Source organism: Galleria mellonella, unplaced genomic scaffold (genome assembly GCF_026898425.1).
Source record: "Galleria mellonella isolate WM207_F2 unplaced genomic scaffold, CSIRO_AGI_GalMel_v1 utg300, whole genome shotgun sequence".
In the NCBI taxonomy this organism is placed as follows: Eukaryota; Metazoa; Arthropoda; class Insecta; order Lepidoptera; family Pyralidae; genus Galleria; species Galleria mellonella.
In genome coordinates, this window is record NW_026442068.1 from 2,364,443 (window position 1) to 2,385,266 (window position 20,824).

Consider the following 20,824-nt stretch of genomic DNA (forward strand, 5'->3'; position numbering starts at 1 on the left):
ATTATAGACAATATTTCATCAAGAATCGGAATGATCATCTTACGACTGATGCAATCGCTACCTACTGCATCAGACGTTATAGAAATAATGCTCTTCTTAACGTCATTAGTCTGATTTTTATTAATAAATGTACACATTTTAACACAAGGTGTTTAAGAAAATTAATATATTTTAAAATAAATATCTAACACGTGCGTTTACCAAAATAGCAAATCGAAAAGATATTTTCTTGTATTAAAAGAAATGAGGTGAAAAATTGGTAACATTTCTAAAACACTACATCTAGAATAAAAAAAAAATAGAGTAATGACAGATATGCGATTTGCCTAATTTGAGCATATTATTTATATATGCATATTTTATTAACCAAAAAAAGAAAAATTATTTTAATATAGGAAAAAAGAAGCACATTTGGTTAGTTTTCTTTTAAGTATTTGATATATAGTAGGTTTCTTAATATTATCATAAGAATCCTACTCAAGAATCATTGGCATTTGGACAATTATCATATCTATCATTGCACTAACAAATTTAACCGAAACTAGGAAGGTTAAATGGTGACTGTTCAAATATGTTAAAGCGAATATGATGATTAATGTAATGCGGGTTATTTAACCCCACGGGACATTAGTTAAATATAACTGAACTGTTCGGTGGTTGAATACATAATGACCGACATCTCTCCCCGGACTGGGAAACTGACATTTTGTAGGTATCTTGCGTTTCATTACCATATTTCCGGCGAATGATACCGGAAGACTATTTACTGCCGGATACTCTAAGATTTGGCTGTTTTGCATTCACATCCGTACCCGTGATCTTAATCTAAACATGCAAATTACATTAAGAAAACATATTACATGAGATACTGTAATTAAAGTTTATTTTTTTATTTCACAAAGTAACTGATGTAGTAATGTTGAACGTAACACACTCACACATAGCCAGTTTTTACCGAACATGTTAGAATCCAATGTGGTTGAGGTGATTCTATCTGTGTCACGTGGATTAGTTTAGTAACTAAGTCTAGTAATCAGGTTCACCTGATGGAAAGTAACATAATTAAATTTGTCATAGTAGTCGAGTTAGTTTTTAGAGAAAGATAAAATAAGTATATCTTCAAAAGTAGATTAAAAGAGTATCCACTGTCCTCGTAAACAATTATGTTTGTATATATTATTATAATTATTGTATGTACAAGTACGTATAATATTTTGTATATATTTATTTTTCTATCTAGATATTTGTGTATTTAGAACTTAAGTACGAGTATATAAGTTAGTAAGTGTAATATAAGTTACCATCGTCATCTCAGCCATTTTTTTTTTTGATGGGTGAAAACGGTATGGTAACCCCACCTGCGCTAACGGGATACGCTGGCGGAGCACCAGTGAAGGGTGATAGATGAGAATGAAAACAGGCCAGTTAGCCCATCATGATGAATTCATCAGGAATTAACCATGATAGTTTCCAGGGGGAACCGCGAGGAGGTCGACCTGGTTGGGTATATTACTAGCAGTGGGATTCTCAATCTCCATTACTAACAATCCCTTTCCCCCCAAGTGCATCTCAGCCATTATCCGTCCACTGTTGAACATAGGCCTCGCCATAGACTGCCATAATGGTCCTGAGCTACCTGCATCCATTGACTTCTTGTAATGTATTTGAGGTCGTTACTGCATCTAATGGGGGTTCATCCCCTATCAGGTCAACCTCCACGCGGTTCCTCCTGGAAACCATCGTGCTGAATCCCAGGTGTATTCATCACGATAGGCTGATTGACCTGCTTTTTTCATTATTCACCTATCATCCCTCACTGGTGCCCCGCCAGCATATACTGTTAGCGCAGGCGGGGTTATCATTCCATTAATCATGCATTAAAAAAATGGGGGTATCTATACAGCGTTTACCCGTACGGGGTCGCCATTCAAGAACCTTTCTTCCCTATCGATTGTTGGTCCTTCGAGCTATGTGACTAGCTCATTGCCACTTCAGCTTGCTTTTCTTTCGGGATATGTCGGTTACGTTCTTTTGCAGATATCCTTGTTTCGAATTCTGTTACCCAAAGAAACTCCGAGCATAACCATCTCCATAGTTCACTGAATAATTTGAATATAAATGTAGTGTGAGTAGGTACGTAAGCATAGTTATTTAGTAGAAACATCACAATCATACTGTCTTCTCTTTTTATTATACACACACTGTTCACTGGTAATTAATGGTCCATTCAGTGTTTGCTGGAAAAGAGCTCTTACAGTGTCAAACTCGCCTGTTGTACATCTTTATTTAAAACTAGCCGTTTCCCGCGGCGTTGCCCGTTTCTATGTTCCCATATATTATTCCCGTTGGAACCCTTCATGAATACGGTCTTGTATTATATACTTATATGATAATTACATACCTAATACCTTCATAAAGTTACAGCCAATTCAATTGATCGGTTATTTTATAGCATTTTATATGCGATTTTTTAGATTGATATCACTTTTTTTATTCGTAAACCGATTGAAATAAAACAAACACTAAATGTTAAGTAGAGTAAACCGCAACGTATTAGTAAAAACCGCGTTCAAATCGGTTAAGCTGTTTTTGAGAATAGCGTGCACAATCGTAAAGGCAAACGGACAAAAATTGCAAAAATCATTGTTTTTGGTTCTATTGAGTTCTTAAAGCTCCCCTATAAAGAGTTTTCTTATATATCTTCCATGTACAGACAGCGATCAGTTACGATTTCATTATATGTTTTGATAAATTATAATAATCTAATCTTTGTGTAAAATAAAGTATAAATAAAATAACTAAGAGAAATGATAATGTATAAAAGAGCAAACTCATCACGACTAGAATTTCTGGAGGAATATTCTCAAATATTAGGTATAACATGTTTTTATATATTGGTTACAAATTAGGTACAGAAAGATTTATCGTTAATTGATCAAAGAGAGGGCGTTCGTGTGGGAACCACATGCGATCTCAGTAAAGAGTAACGAAATAACAATGATCGCACGATGAACGTGATTGATTCTCTCTCGATTATTTGTTATTTCAGATTGATTACGTACCAGGGAACGAATGGAGGTACTGTTAGTAGTATTATTTATTTGTTCGTTGCTTGTAATCCACGGCTCTGGCCGCGTAATTTGTAAAAAAAATAATCTACGAGTAGGATATCGACTGTTTGTATAGCAAATTTTAAACCAGTCCATTTAGCTATTTGAACGCGATGCGTAATAAACATTCTAAAAGCATTACTAATAATTACATTTATAATCTTACTAATGTAATAAAATTGTAAATAGATCTTTATTTATTTATTTATTCTTAATTGCATAATAAAACCTTGTACAAATGGCGAGCTTAAGGCCTATGGCGTTCTCTACTAACCAACTATTAGATAAAGACAATTATAGTAACATATTAAGGCAGTATATAATACATAAGAAATGCACATATAATACATAACTTTATACATAACATTACTTTATATGAGAGATATTTGAGAAAAATTGAAATAGGTAGTCTAAATAGCTTTAGGAACAATAATGTTTAGATAATTTCTCTGTTTACCATTTTGGATTCAGTTTTCAATTCTTCTATTGCCTGAAGGTCTTAAAAACTTAAAAGACTTTAAAAGGTTTCTTTAATTGATTTTAGTGCTTCTGAAATCTACGCGTACAGAGTAAAATTACAAGTACATAGTAATAATAATAAGTGCCACACGATCACACCAGTTACCTGTTTCTCAAACCAGGATACCCTCTGTTATGAGGAACCACCCAACAAAAATCTGGGAGCACAAATCACAATACCCAAACTCGAGCTAATTTAGAAAAGTACGTTTCCATAAATTAATTTGATCGAGCATAGAATCCAGGACCTCGATCATGCAAAGCGACATACTTACTACTGTACCATAAAGGTCATCAATTTATAATACGAGTATTACTGACTACGTTCTGTCTGTATATCAAATTGCATTTACCTAAATTCGTTTAGCCGTATAACCTCAATCGATTGACAAACATCTTTACAAACTTTCACATACTATATTAGTATTATTTTTAGTAGGACTTTCTGTTTCATCTCTAATCGATTTGAGAAACTATTTAACATACTTGCGTCATGACCGTAGCACCCGTACTCATGTGCTCGTGGTTTAGCAGATTCTAACACAAACTCGGCAATACCCTTGGGGCAATCGATGTGATCGATTCCGACTCGATTTGTTTGTTCACTCTAGAATCGATTACGTGCCAGGCCAGTGCCAGCTATGTAGTTAGTTTTCTGCGTCAGTGATTTTCGTTGGTATTACCAGTATTACTTCTACTATTGATGTTCAATAATGCCGTCGTGTTTTTCCCCACGACTGAAATAGAAATTATTTTGATTAGTAATATAAATAGCAAATAATTTTGTGTCTAAAGAGAATATTTTGCTTGTCGACGAAATTATTTGAGGATAGCGAATACTAATAATTTCTGATTGCTTACATCATAAACATTTGTAATTTTTTAAATGTACTGTAATCAGTATTGGACTATTAAAAATTACGAATATTTATAAATATCGGAGGAAAATAAATCTGATAATTAGGGATAATATTTGTACACAAAAAAACAAATGCCCTCTCCTTTTCCCCTTGTTTTTTGATGTTTGTTTAAAATGCCAATTATTATGGTGATTATTGGGAAGTTCATAGGTTTTTTTTTATACCATATGGGCCATCTGAAAGTACGAAATATTCAAGAAGAAAAGTCTCTGAATAAATAAGTAATAAAAATTATGTAACCAATGATTGCCTGTTTTCTTAAATAAACGATAAACGAATTCATTGATAAATATATTTTAATTGGTTTATTAAAGCTCAAGAATGAGACACCAATATTTTTCTTATCCTGTCTGTGTATGCAGTAATGTAAACGTGCATAACATCGATAACTTCGTTTGTCATTTATCTATGAGGATAACACAAATGATAGGGGGAAAGGGATTGTTAGTAATGGAGACTGCGAATCCCATTGCTAGCAATATACCCAACCAGGTCGACCTCCTCGCGGTTCCCCCTGGAAACTATCATAGTTAATTTCTGATGAATTTTTCATTATGGGTTAACTGGCCTGTTTTCATTCTCATCTATCACCCTTCACTGTTGCTTAGCCAGTGTATCCCATTAGCGCAGGCGGAGTTACCATTACCATACTATTTTCACCCATAAAAAAACACAAATGATAATTTTATCTAGCTTTAGGTCTATGAGCGAGTTATTATAAATTGAACCTTAATTGTCCATAACTCAAAGTGAAAAGTTAACGTTAACATTCCATTACTAAAGAACAATATACAAACTACAGTGTTAGTTTAACTGAAACTAAATTCGTAACACCTTTCGCAGTTAAATCGCTGCAGTTTATAAACTTTTATGCTCGTGCTAATAAAACTTTTCAATTGTTTCAGGTGTACAGATAGCGTATTTTGCAATAATAGGAACACAGATGTTCATGATTGTGCTAAGCATATTTCTATTTTATGGGATTTATAAAGTGAGTATTGTTTTCTTTTATTACACAAACACTCGTAGACTAAGATTTTGTATTTATTAATGATAGTATAAATAAAATAGTATAGTCGGCAACGCACACGTGACGTCCCTAGTGTTGCAGGCGTCAATTGGCTACAGTGATCGTTTACCACCAGACGGACTTTATGCTTGTTTGCTATTTTTTGCCTATAAAAAAATATAGTACATTCGTTTAAAAGTAACATAAACGTTTCATATCACTTTAATAATTTCAATATATTTTTTTATATTAAATTGTGAATTCTTCTAGGGTATTGTTTTTAGTTAATTTAAAACTTTTAAGTTTTAGTTAGAATTATGACAGTACTAACGTTCTTTATTTATTTATTTTTAGTGACTAAGGGAGCTTCACAGTTTCCCAATTCGCTCCCGTAACAATCACTATTTATACAAACGTAATAACATTTAATTATTGGACAATTTTTAAATAATTTATTGCCATTCTGCGAAACTAGACAAGTTTACAAGTAAATATATCCCATTCGTGTTTCAACCGTGAAGCAGTTGTGTTTGCATGGCTGTGTTTCAGTTTGAAGGGTGGGATATGGCGTGAATTTACTGGGTACAGAGGAATAACATCTGAGTCCTCAGGAATGGTATCTCATGGGGGGTATCATGGGCGAAACAGTATACTCTCTTATGTCCATGGTACTGTTCATGTCTATAGGCGACGATTACCACTTTCCATCAGGTGGGCCGTCAGCTTATTTGCCATTCTAAGTAGTATAGTAAAAATATATATTCAAGTCCGGATACTGGCTTATGATACCGTTGAGCAGAGTCAAAGTTTGAGTTAGAGTTTATGAAACCTTAAAAAGTAAAGTAAGCATTGATACCTATTGAGTTTATTTAGTAAACAATAGTGGTAGCATTCCTTTTGATGAATATCAAAACTTTCTTTATTTAAATTTTTAAACAAATTTTCTAGTACAAAGGTTTTTCTGCCTAATTTATTTCTGCAGTGAACCTCGCAGTGTTCCGGTTTGAAGGGTGAGGTATTATGGCAGTGAAATTATTGCATACTTTCACTCGCAGAGACGGCAACGCGTGCGTGACAGCCCTCATATTGCAGGCTACGATGACAAATTCATCGTAAAAGGGCCGTATACTTGTTTGTCATCTTAGCTATACGAATGAAAACTTCGGTACTGGTAAACAGTGTTAACAAAAAATACTTGTGGCTAATCATAAAATATTTACTGTTATTTTTATAAGAGATACAGCGGTAGGCTCCCCCTGTCACGTTAGATTTAAATAATATATGTGTCACGTCGTCTGCTTGGGTACCTCTGTCCCATTCGTAATTCTGCTGTGAAGCAGTTGTGTTTGCAGGACTGTGTTTCGATTTAAAGGGTGTGGTATAGCAATAAAATTGCAGGGTATAGAGATATAACAACTTAGAAATTCTTCTCAGAAATGGCAACGTATGAAAGATATCATGGACAAGTAATATGTTTGCCATTTTAAGTTGCATAAAAAAGTAATACCTTTGACAGTTCTGAATGCATTTATCCTTTAGTTCTAAATTAGACAAAAAAAAACAATTTGTTTGCGGAACAAATGAGTGAACCCTATTTTTGGACAATTGATAAGATAATAAATAAACATACAAACTGATACGCTTTCTAATTTGTAAAAATTAATGGATTACTTTCTGAGACAGGGCACATAAGTTGACTGTAAAGAACAATTCTTATAAACTCGCTATTTATATAAAAAGATGGGTATTGTGTAAGATACGCATTCGACGACAAACGTTGTTAGAATAATCGAAAAACCGATACGGCAATACAAAAAGATTAATCCAATCTCATCGGATCGCAGGAAATTGTACGAGGAAGGAATCGTATCAAAAATTGTCTTTTCGTTCATTCCATACGTGCCGCACACTTAGTGGTAATGGCTGTCACCCAATCTCGTGGGTTCTATCCTCCGTAATGTTCAGGTCTGTCCTTCACCCAATTTACCAATTCTATGGGAAGTTTCTGATTATTTTATGGGTCGTGGAAGATTTGTGTTCATTATGCAACTAACCACTTATAAGGGTAACGCAAAGGGCTCTCAGTAATCTTATAAATACTCATGTAAATTATCTATGAGTATAGATTTGAATTAAATATTGATAAAACTAAATAAATTCAGATGTAGCTACTATATAGGTTAACTTAATTACGAAGTTTTAGCGGGCAAAAAAAGAAAAGCTCTTTAACATCCCTTATTGATAATTTCATTACTTAGTACCTACTAAAATGAAACCGAATTTTGAAGTAGCCATTCTGGTATATTTACTGAGAAAAATTATATTTGTATAAAAAATGGTATGATATATATTTTTATGAATAAAATTATAAATAAATTACAATAAGGTCTGCTGTATGGTAAACAGTGGCATAGATAACGAGTTTGTATAACATTAGAAGTATCACGTGAGCGTTGTCGACCCTTGAGTAAACTCGTCGCTGGCCAAGCGGTTTTATATAGGATTTATTTTTGTTGAAACGTGATTGTTTTATCTGTATTATTGTATCTTTATATTGGATATAATGGAATGGTTATATATTTTATTATTTATGCGTATCTTTTACTTTCCAATAAGAGTGAATAAAAGAGCATGGAATTAACCTCACGAGCTTTATTGGAAAAACAGTATTTAACTTTTATAAATTTTTTCAGGAAAATATCGCTTTCCTAGTACCGTGGGTAGTCGGCTGTATGACATTCATGGCGCTCGAAGCTATGGCCATGGTGTACTCCAACATACTTAGAGATCACGTTAACAAGGTGAGATATGTAATTTGTGATTTTCTTTGATTTTTTTTTTTTTTTTTTTTTTTTTTTATAAAACTTAGAATGGCAAACAAGCTGACGGCCCACCTGATGGAAAGTGGTAACCGTCGCCTATAGACATGAGCAGTACCATGGACATAACAGAGTATGCTGTTTCGCCCATGATACCCCCCATGCGTTGCCATTCCTGAGGACTCAGGTGTTATTCCTCTGTACCCAGTAAATTCACGCCATATCCCACCCTTCAAACCGAAACACAGTTATGCAAACACAACTGCTTCACGGTTGAAACACGAATGGGACAGAGGTACCCAAGCAATCGACTTTTGTACAAAGTCTCCCTCTGGTAAATGTGCTTTAAATGTGAACAGACAGGTATATATATTATGAAACAGAAATACAAGTGAAACTAAAAAATGTCAGCAGGCTGAGGCGCGCAGTTAGGCTCGCGCTAGCGCCACAGCCGCTCATGATTATGAGTCCCGAATTGGTCCCGAAACTAGTCTAGATTTCTCGATCTAATTACGTTTGGTAAGTTAAAGTGGTAGTTATTACATTAAAATATAATGTGCGCTTATGAAACTTTTAACAATAAAACTAATAAAACTTCTTATAAAAACAACAGTGAAAATTTTAAAAAAATATTTAAGCGAAGCTACTCGTATAATTTTTTTTTCGTTTTTCGATTCATGTTTCATTCGGATGAATATTTGATTTCTCTGATAGAACACCTCCTTAAAAGGAATAACTCAATTTGATGTCACCTGTATAAACAAAATACCATATATTGAATGGAAAATCTCCTTTATTGAAGCAATCTTACAAATTTTAATAGGAAAAGTTTTCTAATGAAAATTATCGTAACGTAAGAGGTTCCTAATCCTTCTAATCTTGGAATAATTTAATAAATCGAATTAAAAGGGGATTATACAATTGATGGGGTAGAGAGACAGTTGTCGAATGTTTTCGTTACGGTGAATGTAAATGGTGAATCACGATATGCCCACACTTCGCTGAGCATATTAGAATCCAATATTGCAGAGTGCGAGCCTACCGCTGTCTCTGGGATTAATTTATTAATGATGTTTTTCGTCATTTGGACGTTAGTGGAAACTTTAAATTGACCCTTAAAGTTTTTAGTGTCGGCGAATCCACAATCCTTGAGTACTTAAACCATTACCTTTGTGATACTATCATAACTTGTGCAAAGGGGAAAAAGAACGTTTAGTTTTATTAGTAGAATATTTGTTAAAACTGTTTGTCTGTATGCACAACGAGTGCCTGTGTATTACTCTGTGGATAATTATAATTGGCTAACATTTAGTAAGTGTGTAATGTATAATTAATTAGTTAAAACGCTATTGTTATCCCAAATAAATAAAATAAATAAATAAATGCTCGTAATTTCGATATTACCTTATATAATAGTATGTTGTTTAAGACAAATACCCTTATAATTGCTTTAGAATATGTAGCCTTGACTGCGCCCATTTCACGTTTCGAAAATAAATAAGAAAGAAAATCTACGCGAAGGTAAAATTCATTTCGGCTAAAATGGTGGATTGTATCTACAAATTGCCAACTACAATTCATTGTTGCTTTGTACACTCACTTGCTTTTTATACGAAACATGCATTTCAGTTAACATCAAACGATTACAATGCAATTCACTCAAGCAAATAGCTTTTCATTTTCTCGTATCGCTTTTATCTACCTACCGAAAACTTAATAGGTATGCCTATTTATTTTATTTCTGTAATAGTAGCGTAGAATTTGAAAAAGAAAGTTGCTTATTCGTTTAATAATTTTAAGTTTGTAATTTCAGGATCGAAATATAGTTCTTTATTTGATATTATGAACATATCTGTTTGTATTGGTGTGGGTATTTACAGTGTAATAGATATGCATTAAAATAAGTATTGCAATCATTCATTCAGTTCCTATAGTACAAGCTTTGCTTAGTTTGGAATTAGATTTAATATCTATTATTATTCACTCTTGTATGAAACAGTCGTAATAGTGTTTATTTTTTGCAATTATATTTTCCACGGAATCGTCATCAATGCGAGTAAAACTACGAATGTATCTGATCTATTTGTCCCTACAACCTCCTGGAACTCATAAACTAATTATCATAATACAATAAGATAGATACTACTCGAAGCCGCTCATTCTGAGAAAAAATAATTCGATTTCCAAAGAAAAACTAGGAAGTAAATTCTCGTGCTGGTCCAATATTAATTTTCTTTTTTTCTATGCGGACCAAAATCCTGCTTACTGTGAAGAGAAAACTATTTGTAGATGCAATTTTGTGTTCTAAATACATATTTGTGATGTAATATTCATAAAACTACACATGATCCACACGGTTGTTCGTTTATTAAAGCTTCAAGTTATTCAGCGAGCTATGGATAGGGCTGTGTTCAGAGTTTCTTTGCGTGATAGAATCTGAAATAAGAATATCTGCAAAAGGACTAAAGTGATCGACATAGTCTTAAAGAATAAGCAAATTGAAATGGCAAAGGGCTGGTCATATAGTTCGAAGGATTGACAACCGACGTGGAAGACAGGTTCTTGAATGGAAACCCCGTACGGGCAAATGCAGTATAGACCAGATGGAGTGACGACTTCAAATGAATTTTACAGAGTCAGTGGATACAGGTGGCTCAGGACTGTTCCTTATGGCAGTCTATGGGGGAGGCCTATGTTCAGCAGTGGACAGATTACCATATTTTCTTCTTGCTTGTGCATTTGATGCGTCTCCACATTATGCGATTAACAGCATCAGGGAAATACTGAGTGAATATCTAATAATTTTTTTATTATGCAACTTAGAATGGCAAACAAGCTGTTAACCCACCTGATGGAAGGACAAATAAAAAATCGATTAATTGGTTTGATCAATTGTATGAATTTGTTACTAACATCATTAAGTTCTGTTGAAACAGTAACTAAACGTAATAAATAAACGTAATTTTACAAATTTGAATTTTGATTGATATATTACTATGAATATGTGTTAGTTTATATCACTTCTTATAAAATTGCAGGAAAGACTGATTATTTTATAAAATAAAGAAGTAGCGAAATTATTTTGAATCAGCCAGAGTTTTTAAATAAAGACGTCTTTTAAGAGATACAAATAAATTTTATTCAGCTCATACGAGGAACAAAGCGTAATGGAAATTCGAGGAAAATCGCTTCAAGTGAAAGTGAGCGTTATGGAATAACTTCCAAAATGCATTGTATGTTAGCTGTATGAAATTATATGAAACAAAGGAAAATACGATATAAAATCAAAATATGCTAATGTTAACCATAATACATTATTTTGTTCTTTGGATAAAAGAGATTAAACATAAATGAAATTTTGTATAATTCTGCCCTGAAACGTCGGGTGAGAGATGCGTTGTATTTCCATATAGCTTCCAATGTTATATAACTTTTATATTAGAATTAATACAAATAAAGGGCTACTTTTTTTTTAATTAACTGTATTTTGTATAATATATTAATTATATGTTATTTTAATTTTTAAATGATTTTAATGCTGACAATGACAGTTATTGGCAGTATCAACTATAAGATTTGATATCACTGAATAACGATTAGTTTCTAAATATACTAAAATATTAAAATAAAACTTAGCAACAAAAGATTATAAAGTTAAATTTACATATACATACATATGTTATATTAGTAAAATAGTTAAATTAAGTAAACAATGTAAATTTACTCCAATAACGAAAGGAATTGGTCAAGTTGTTTAACAAGAGGATTTAATAAAAAGGACAAGCATGTTCTCAACTCATTCAGTTTGAAGGTATAACTTTTCAGTTTAATTAAATAAGATATAATATTATATAACAAAGATTATTATTAAAAGTTATGTTTTTTTTTTTTAATACGATGTCTGTATACATATATAACGCAAGATTAACGAACTCACCGTGTTTGCCGTTTTCGACAATTGTTTCGACTTCATCCAAAAGTCTTCTTTAGGGGGCGTATGGCGCTTTACGTCGCTTTTAATTCCGGATGAACAATAACGGCAAACATGGTGAGTCCATTATATATGTAACAAAATATTAATTATAGTGTTATAATAATAATTATTATTTAATTAACTTTTGTTATACTAAGATAAAATCATGACATCGTTTTGTAACATTGATCGTCATTTCTTAGTTTCACAATATGAGTGTGGCTATATAAATAGCCTTGGGTAACCCTTTGAATACAGAAAGGTTGCTTTCGATCCGACATTTCTCATCATTCTATCCATTCGATACTTGGTATCGAGTTGACGGTAAATACGATTTTCAAATTCGAGTGTGCACTTCAGGCAGCCGAGTGGCCGATTAAAATCGATTTCGTCCTTGACACAAGTAACGACTCGCTTTCGTTTCGAGTCAAGCGGTGTATGGATTTGTTCATTTTGAGTTCAATAACAATATTGTTATGAAGTAGTATTTGACCGTGATATGATTATGGAAAACCAATGAAATAAACCACTATTGTGAAGGTAATAAGATAATTTTAAACTCAGCCTTCAGAATTAAACTGTAACTGAATAATACTGGAACAAATATGTAAACAGATAGACAGACAAAAATTCTAAAAATAAATATATTGGCTTCTATTACTCTAATTAAGATCATTTCATTTTTCCTATATATATTCTATGCATTGAATAATTATAATTTTATTTGTATAATTGTTTTGTCTTTTTAATTTTTTTTTTATATAACTATGGTGGCAAAGAAACATACGGCCCATTTGGTGGTAAACGGGAATACTGTAGCCTATAACACCAAGGATATCACGCGCGTCGTTATTAATTTATTCAAAGTCGGAAACACGCATGTAATTCCCCTTGGTATGACAGGCGTTCATAGGCTATAGCAACCGTTCATAGTCAACTGGGTCGTAAGATTATTTGCCACTTCAGTGGAATAAAGAATTGTAAGTAAGTAGATTGAATCCTGTCATTGCAGATGTTTCATTAGAAAAAAAATATAGCTACATTTTTGTTTCAAATTTTGGAAGAGGTCGAATAGTGTAACCCACTTTTTCCTACCATATTTACAAATGATCTAAAAGAGATATTTTGAAAATTGCCAACATCTTAGAAGAACAAACAAAATTTTACAATAAAAGACTTATAAATCTCCGATTCGCCGATGATATAGTCTTTTTTACCTCAACAACCAAATAACTCGAACATATTGCTCCAAGAATTAAATAGGGCAAGACTTGAGGTTGAATAGATAATGAACAAATCTAAAACCCAATTAATGATAAATAGCACGAAACGTAAGGTATATGAGCAAGTAACAGGTACATTATGTCGATGAGTATATATGGGCCAATTAGTTTCCTTTGAAAATAGGCAATAGGGGGAAATCGAAAACGCTTGGAAGAGCTACTGGTCCATGAAGACGTTAATGAAGGGGTAATATTCCGATGTCATTAAAGTACAAAGTCATCGACATGTGTATTTTGCCTATTCTAACTTACGGTGCTCAGACTATACAAACATAGATTTGCCTGAGAACAATGCAAAGAAGTGTTTTAATGGCAAAAAGACCAACAGTATGTTTCATTTCCAAACAGACATTATAGGTGTAGGCTAGAAGTCGGTTAGACTTAAGTGAAGTTAGACGGGTCACGTTAGTTGCATAGATTGGAAAGGTGTGCAAAGATTTCCACCTAGCGGATAGAAAGCAGTTAAGGAAGCGATGGCGTAGTGGACGTATTTAAAAATTATTGTTTCGAGGTGGTGCAGAACAGAACTTTTTTAAAGGAGATATGAGATCTCCTTTGCTCAGCAGTAGGACAACACGAGTTCCTCGTAGAACAGAATTATATTTTTTTTAAAGATTATTTTCTTTGAAATTAATAATTTTCAAGTATGAAAACCTAGGAAAAAATTAAAAGGTAAAATCAATTACAGAGCCTTTTATATGTATAATATCGCAGTTTTCCTGTTCATTTTAGCGTAACATAGTATAGTATATTATTTATGCTGAAATTGTATTAAAAATAGAAATTTTACCATTTTTTTCATGCCCTTAGAGAGTTTTATCCTATTCTATATTGTATAATGCAAATAAAGTATACTCATTCATTCATTTATGGGCAAAAGACTTGACATTTACTGTACCCCTTTTAAGAAAAATTATAAAACCAACTTAGAGTTTTAAGTTAATATTTACATATATTAGAAACACAGTATACAATATAACATAATAAAATCATACGATACAATGTAATAGCAATTACTAGAAAGAAAATTTGTACAAAAGTCGTTTGCTTGGACACCTCTGTCCCATTTGGGTTTCTATCGTGAAGCAGTTATGTTAGCATGGCTGTGTTTCGATTTGGAGGGTGGGATATAGTAGTGAATTTACAGTATACTCTGTTATGTCCATGGTACTGCTTATGTCTATAGACGACGGTTACCACTTTCCATCAGGTGGGCCGTCAGCTTGTTTGCCATTCTAAGTTGCATAAAAAAAAACACATTCGTGTTGGTCTCCTATCAAATGAATGTATATAGGACTTGCTATCATATTACTTCTGTCACGATTGAAATTACTGTTTCTGTATTTTTACCAACTACCAACCACCAGAGAACCAAATCTAATTGAGTACTGCTTTTATGTTTTATTTTTACTTGCTATCCTTTCTTAGGAATTTATTTACTTTTTCACTTATTTACGTCACTGATAAATAAAAATTCTCAGTATTTCAAATTGAAGACGAAGCACTTAATTTTATGAATAATTAAACGGTCGACAAAAAATAATCAGGAAATGGTTTCATGAAATACTCGGTTGTTAAGTTCCAAAGTTAAGTAGGTAATTAAGATTCGGGTAATTAATTAAGAGAGGTTTAACTGTTTCAACTTTAACATGCCATGAACAGATGATTTAACGGTATAAGATTTTAATAAATTAAAGCGAAGAAGTAAACAAAATCTGTCTGTTTTATTTTATTAAACTATACCAGTTAATAAAAATAACGTGTTTTTTATGCAACTTAGAATGGCAAACAAATTAATTATTTATTAATTAATAATTATTTATTTATGTAAATATATAATTTCAATGTTATAAGTAAGCTAAGGGTTTATATAAGTAGTTCGGCCATAAATACTAAAAACTTTTCTTTTTTCAACTTTATAATTATTTTGAATTTGGAACCCATTTATTATTTTGAAAACTTCTTTCGATTACGCGCCATTTTACATATTTTTTCGTGTTCAATATCAAATTACAATATGGAATGGGGTGTTAAAGAAAATAGGATTGCAGTGATCGCCTTGCACAAAGTGGGTATGGAGCCGTCGGTCATATTCCAGACACTTCAAAAGCCTGGTATCGACCGTATATTCGTATATCGTATTATCAACAGATACAACAACACTTCCTCTGTCGAAGATCAGAAAAGATCGGAGCGGCCGCGTGTTTTTAGAACTACAAAAGCTGTTGATGTTGTTAAAGCCAGAATTCGTCGAAACCTCATTAAGAAGCAAAAAATCTTATTGCGAGAAATGAAGATTTCCGCTAGGACTCTGTAGTGTACTATAAAACAAAACCTGAAGCTCGGTGCTTCTCGTCGATATACAAGATATGCCCTAAATCAATCTTTTATAATTAAAGAGAGTGGATTGATCAAAACGCTTTCTGTCGCCATATGCATACGCTGAAAAAAATTTTACAATTGAAGAATACTACAATAAGTAAAATGGTAAAGTGTACGCTCACAGTTATAAAGAAGCTGCTCAAGTGATTGGAAAGGTACAACATGGTCATCATCCTGCGTCAATGATGGTTTGGTGGGGCGTCTTTTATCAAGGAGTCACTAAACTACATTTTTGTGAAGAAGGAGTGAAAACTTCAGCCAAAGTGTGTCAAGATACAGTCTTGGATCGTATTGTAAACCCTCTCAGCAGTATACTTTTTTAAAAATATACCTTTCCAGTAGGACTCTGCACCTGGTCACAAGGCACGAACTACCTAGCCTGGTTTAAAACCAACGTTCCGGACTTTATAAGAGCTGAAGACTGGCCCTATTCTAGCCCAGACCTCAACATTATATATATATATATATATATATATATATATATATATATATATATATATATATATATATATATATATATATATATATATATATATATATATAGAAAGAAAAGGTAAAGGGAGACTTTGTACAAAAGTCGTTTGCTTGGGTACCTCTGTCCCATTCGTGTTTCAATCTTAAAATAGTTGTGTTTGCATGGCTTTTGGTTTGAAGGGTGGGATATGGCGTGAATTTACAGGGTACAAAGGAATAATACCTGAGTTCTCAGGAATGGCAACGTATGGGGGGTATCATGGGCTAAACAATATACTCTGTTATGTCCATGGTATAGCTCATGTCTAAAGGCGACGGTTACCACTTTCCATCAGGTGGGCCGTCGGCTTGTTTGCCATTCTAAGTTGTATAAAAAAATATCAAAAATCCTATTTGCATCCAATAGAATTTATTTTTTTGTTGGTACCACATTAATGTTATTATTAAAGTCAGCCTTATTGTGTAGCAAATTTTTAAATTACTGTGAATACAACGATCTATTATAAAAAAAAAGAATAAAGAGTATGCACATTCAAGGACTTTGTAAGTAATTTAAATAAATAATTACAGAATTCGTACGAATCTCTGACCGTCCTTAATTTGGTATCCTAACAAACAACGGACAAATTGTATTTTGTTGTACTTTAATAAACCCTTTGCGCATCGCGCCCTACGGCGACATCGCGAATGGGATGCCACCCGTATATATTCACCGTCTTTTTTCTGACTAAATGCGGAAATAAATAATTAATAAGGAAAATAAATAATATGTAAGTAGGTACTATTTATTTTTCTTATCATGACTTCGTATAATGAACGCAATAACAAGGGATTCTATTAAATATACATAAAAGAAAAATAATATATTATTGCCTGTGCAGTCGCTACTTCGTTCACTTTTTTTAGTTCTATAATAAAATTTCATCACATTTTATATTATTCAGCATTTAATCACGCTTTTATGTATCGCACAGTACACACACATGCGCACGCACACGCACACGCTCCCACGCACGCACACACACACATAAAGAGAGAGAGAGAGAGAGAGACGTATTTAGCTTTATAGATGTAACTACCGTAATATATTGAAATTTATACTGATGTATAATCAGCTTAGCCGCTTTTAGATATAATGCTAATACACAAATAGACAAATATTTCAAAAGCCATCCTTTACGGTTTATCGTATTTGCATCTTTTAAAAACATTGTTTAAAATATTTAATGTACAGTTTTGGCTTTGTTTCGATGTTATTATAGGTATATAATATCTTAAAATGTTAAAAATTCTAGGTACCTACTTACAATTGTCATAATTATTATTTATTATTGCCCACACGAAGGCCGGGACACTGCGGTGTGCCGTCATTCGACCTTAATATATTAACAGAGTTCATTAAAATTAAATTATGTTAAATGAATGAGAAACGCTAATTATATATTCATTTTTTATGATTTATATTCACTTCACTTTTATGCTTATGTCATATGTTTCTTTTTTATTGTAATAAGGGCAACTTTTTCTATGCAACTTAGAATGGCAAATAAGCTGACGTCCCACCTGATAGAAAGTGGTAATCGTCGCCTATAGACATGAGCAATACCATGGACATAACAGAGTATACTGTTTCGCCCATGATACCCCTATGCGTTGGCATTCCTGAGGACTCAGGTGGTATTTCTCTGTACCCTATAAATTTACTGCCATATTCCAACTATCAACTATCAACGGAATACCTTCAAATATTGCCTTTAACATCTTTGTCAAGAAAAACCGTAAGTTGTTTTATATTTATTTCAAAATTGTTGCCCTCCGAAAATTGAATGTTTCTGATACCCTCGTCTATAAAGTGAACTGTTTTTTTTATTTCTTTAAAGATACTTATTGAAATATTGTTTGAAAAATATTTGTATACATCATTTAAAATTTTTTTCTTATGGAACATATTTTATTCTATATCAAAATCATAGGTAAAAATTAATAATAATAACAGCGGTAGAATTAATGTAATTATAATGAGCATATACATATTTTTATCATATTATACATATTATACTATGTTTATGAATTCCATATAATTTATAATGTTGAACAAAAAATACCTTGAATCATGAGGAAGGATTGTGACATCCCTATTACCATTCTTAGGTAAAAGGATCTTGTAGCCGCTCATTATCGTATACTGCAATGGCTGTGTCCCTATCACAGAGTATAGTAATATATCCCCGTAGAGTTGATTTTTGTGCGCAATAGCAACAGTGGGGTTGAATCTAAAGCGCAATTTTCTGAACCTATCTCTTTTCAGGGTATAATGAAAATAAGTGAAATTACAAGATAACGGGAAAAGGCGGTATAACAGACCTTAGTAATAGCATAGTGGTATCATGAGAGTAACACTATATTATGCGATGTTCATGGCCTTTTCCATAAGGTAGGCCGTCAGCTTGTTTGTCATTCTTAGTTGCATAAAAAAGATGCTAATAGATGATACCATACTTGTTAAATAATAAACTGTATTTTATGATAAATTATTGTTAGGAAAATTATAATGAATAATATATGAGTACGTGCGGCGTTCTCGAGCTTACCAACTGCAAATATGGAAACGTGTATAATTAAAATTTAATTTACAAATTTTAACTAAAATTTCTTACTAATGGTTTTATATTGGTAGTTAAATTTTTGTATCATAAATCGCGATAGGGAATGCCATTTAAAATTTTGCTACTAAAAAATTATGGTCTCTTATTTTGTAAATTCCCTCAATGCAAATAATATTTATTTATTTCATCATCATCATCGTAACATCTTTAGACTGTCCATTGCTGAACATAAGACTCTTCTTGGGGGGGTTTTGCTAGTGGTTGGCACACTTGGCAGGCTGATTGGCAATCGCAGTTAGATTTAGAAACGTTTTAAGTGGTTAGTTGCTGCCCATCCCTCGCCCTCCTTAGTCGCCTCTTACGACATCTACGGGAAAGGAAAAAGGGGCCTATTCTATACCGGGATTTCACGGTTATTTATTTAAACTTTAATGGACAATGAAATTCTATGTACATTTAACGGACTTAATACCGGACAGTGTTCTTTACCAGTCAACCATTGAGCAAATAGAGAAATAGGTAGGTGGTGCATTCATGAGTTAAGGAAATATAAACTAATACTTAATATGTTCATATGTTATAAAGATATAATAGAAGCACCCAGTAACTACGTGCGAGCACGTAGACGGCACTTATTTGATATTCCTTTAAGAAGAACAGAGTTGGCTAAGTAAGCTCCTCTCTCTCCTGCATTGAAACTACTCAATGATGTTTTGAGCCGATATCCGCAATTAGACGTGTTTACCTCTAACTTGCTGGAGTTTCGTCTGATGACCACAGACTGTTTGTGTTCAGAGATATAGATGTTATTTCTATTATTGTTATGTTGTGATTTAAATCTAATTAATATAATTCTATTTAATTAAACATGTGTTACTATACTAATGCTTTCTTGGGTGAGTGTATTGGGAAACTGTAAACTCACTCAGTTGATAAAATAAATAATTAGATTAATACACATATATTATGTAATATATATACATATATATAATAATAAATGCATATACATACTGTAACAAATAATTAACTGTATTAGAAGAGCAAATAAAACATAATAAGGACGTAATAATTTTTGCTGTTTGTTGACATTTTCCTTCTATACACGTGGAGCCATGGAATATCCAGTGTACGTGCAATGGAAACGAGAGGTCGATATCAGTTGTTAATTAAAAACACATATTGGACAAATACGAATGGATGGCTTTTGTAAAAACGATATTCGAATCCATAATATTTGTCGTGGCTTTATACGAATATATTGAGAAAGTTTGAATTAAATTAGCCAATGTTTTCGTGAATATAAGTTTATTTTTATTATTTGCGAGGACACACATTTTATAAATGTAAGTACTTCAAATAAAACCATGGGTATAATAAAAAATCCGGATAATCGATTTCAAAGTTAAACGGATCAATATGTAATTAATATTTGTAATTTTAATATTTGTAATTATGTAAAGGGTTTTAAATACGTCGTTTAGATAATACGATATTAAGAAATCATAAATCTATAAATGAATTTACTACGAAAAACACGAATAATCGAATATTCGGATAATCGGACTGCTTTATATTAGTTTCTGATATTTTATTTTACTTAGCCCTTTATATAATTACACAGATAATAAAAAATAATAATAAATAAACAAAAAAAAAACCATTGAACAAAAACATTGGCGCCATATACTTTTTTTTAATTTTATATTTTATCTTGATCAATATTATGTCT

The 20,824-nt window shown here is 32.4% G+C and overlaps 1 protein-coding gene across 1 annotated transcript in view; it reads left to right on the top strand.

Annotated features, from left to right (window-relative positions):
- The window catches only part of LOC113511492 (uncharacterized), a 76,055-nt gene that overhangs the window by 48,171 nt on the left and 7,060 nt on the right, over positions 1-20,824 (top strand). The window contains exons 4-5 of the mRNA XM_031907646.2: positions 5,455-5,540; positions 8,252-8,359. Coding sequence (XP_031763506.1) covers positions 5,455-5,540; positions 8,252-8,359 — 194 coding nt within the window. The remainder of the gene's footprint in view (positions 1-5,454; positions 5,541-8,251; positions 8,360-20,824) is intronic.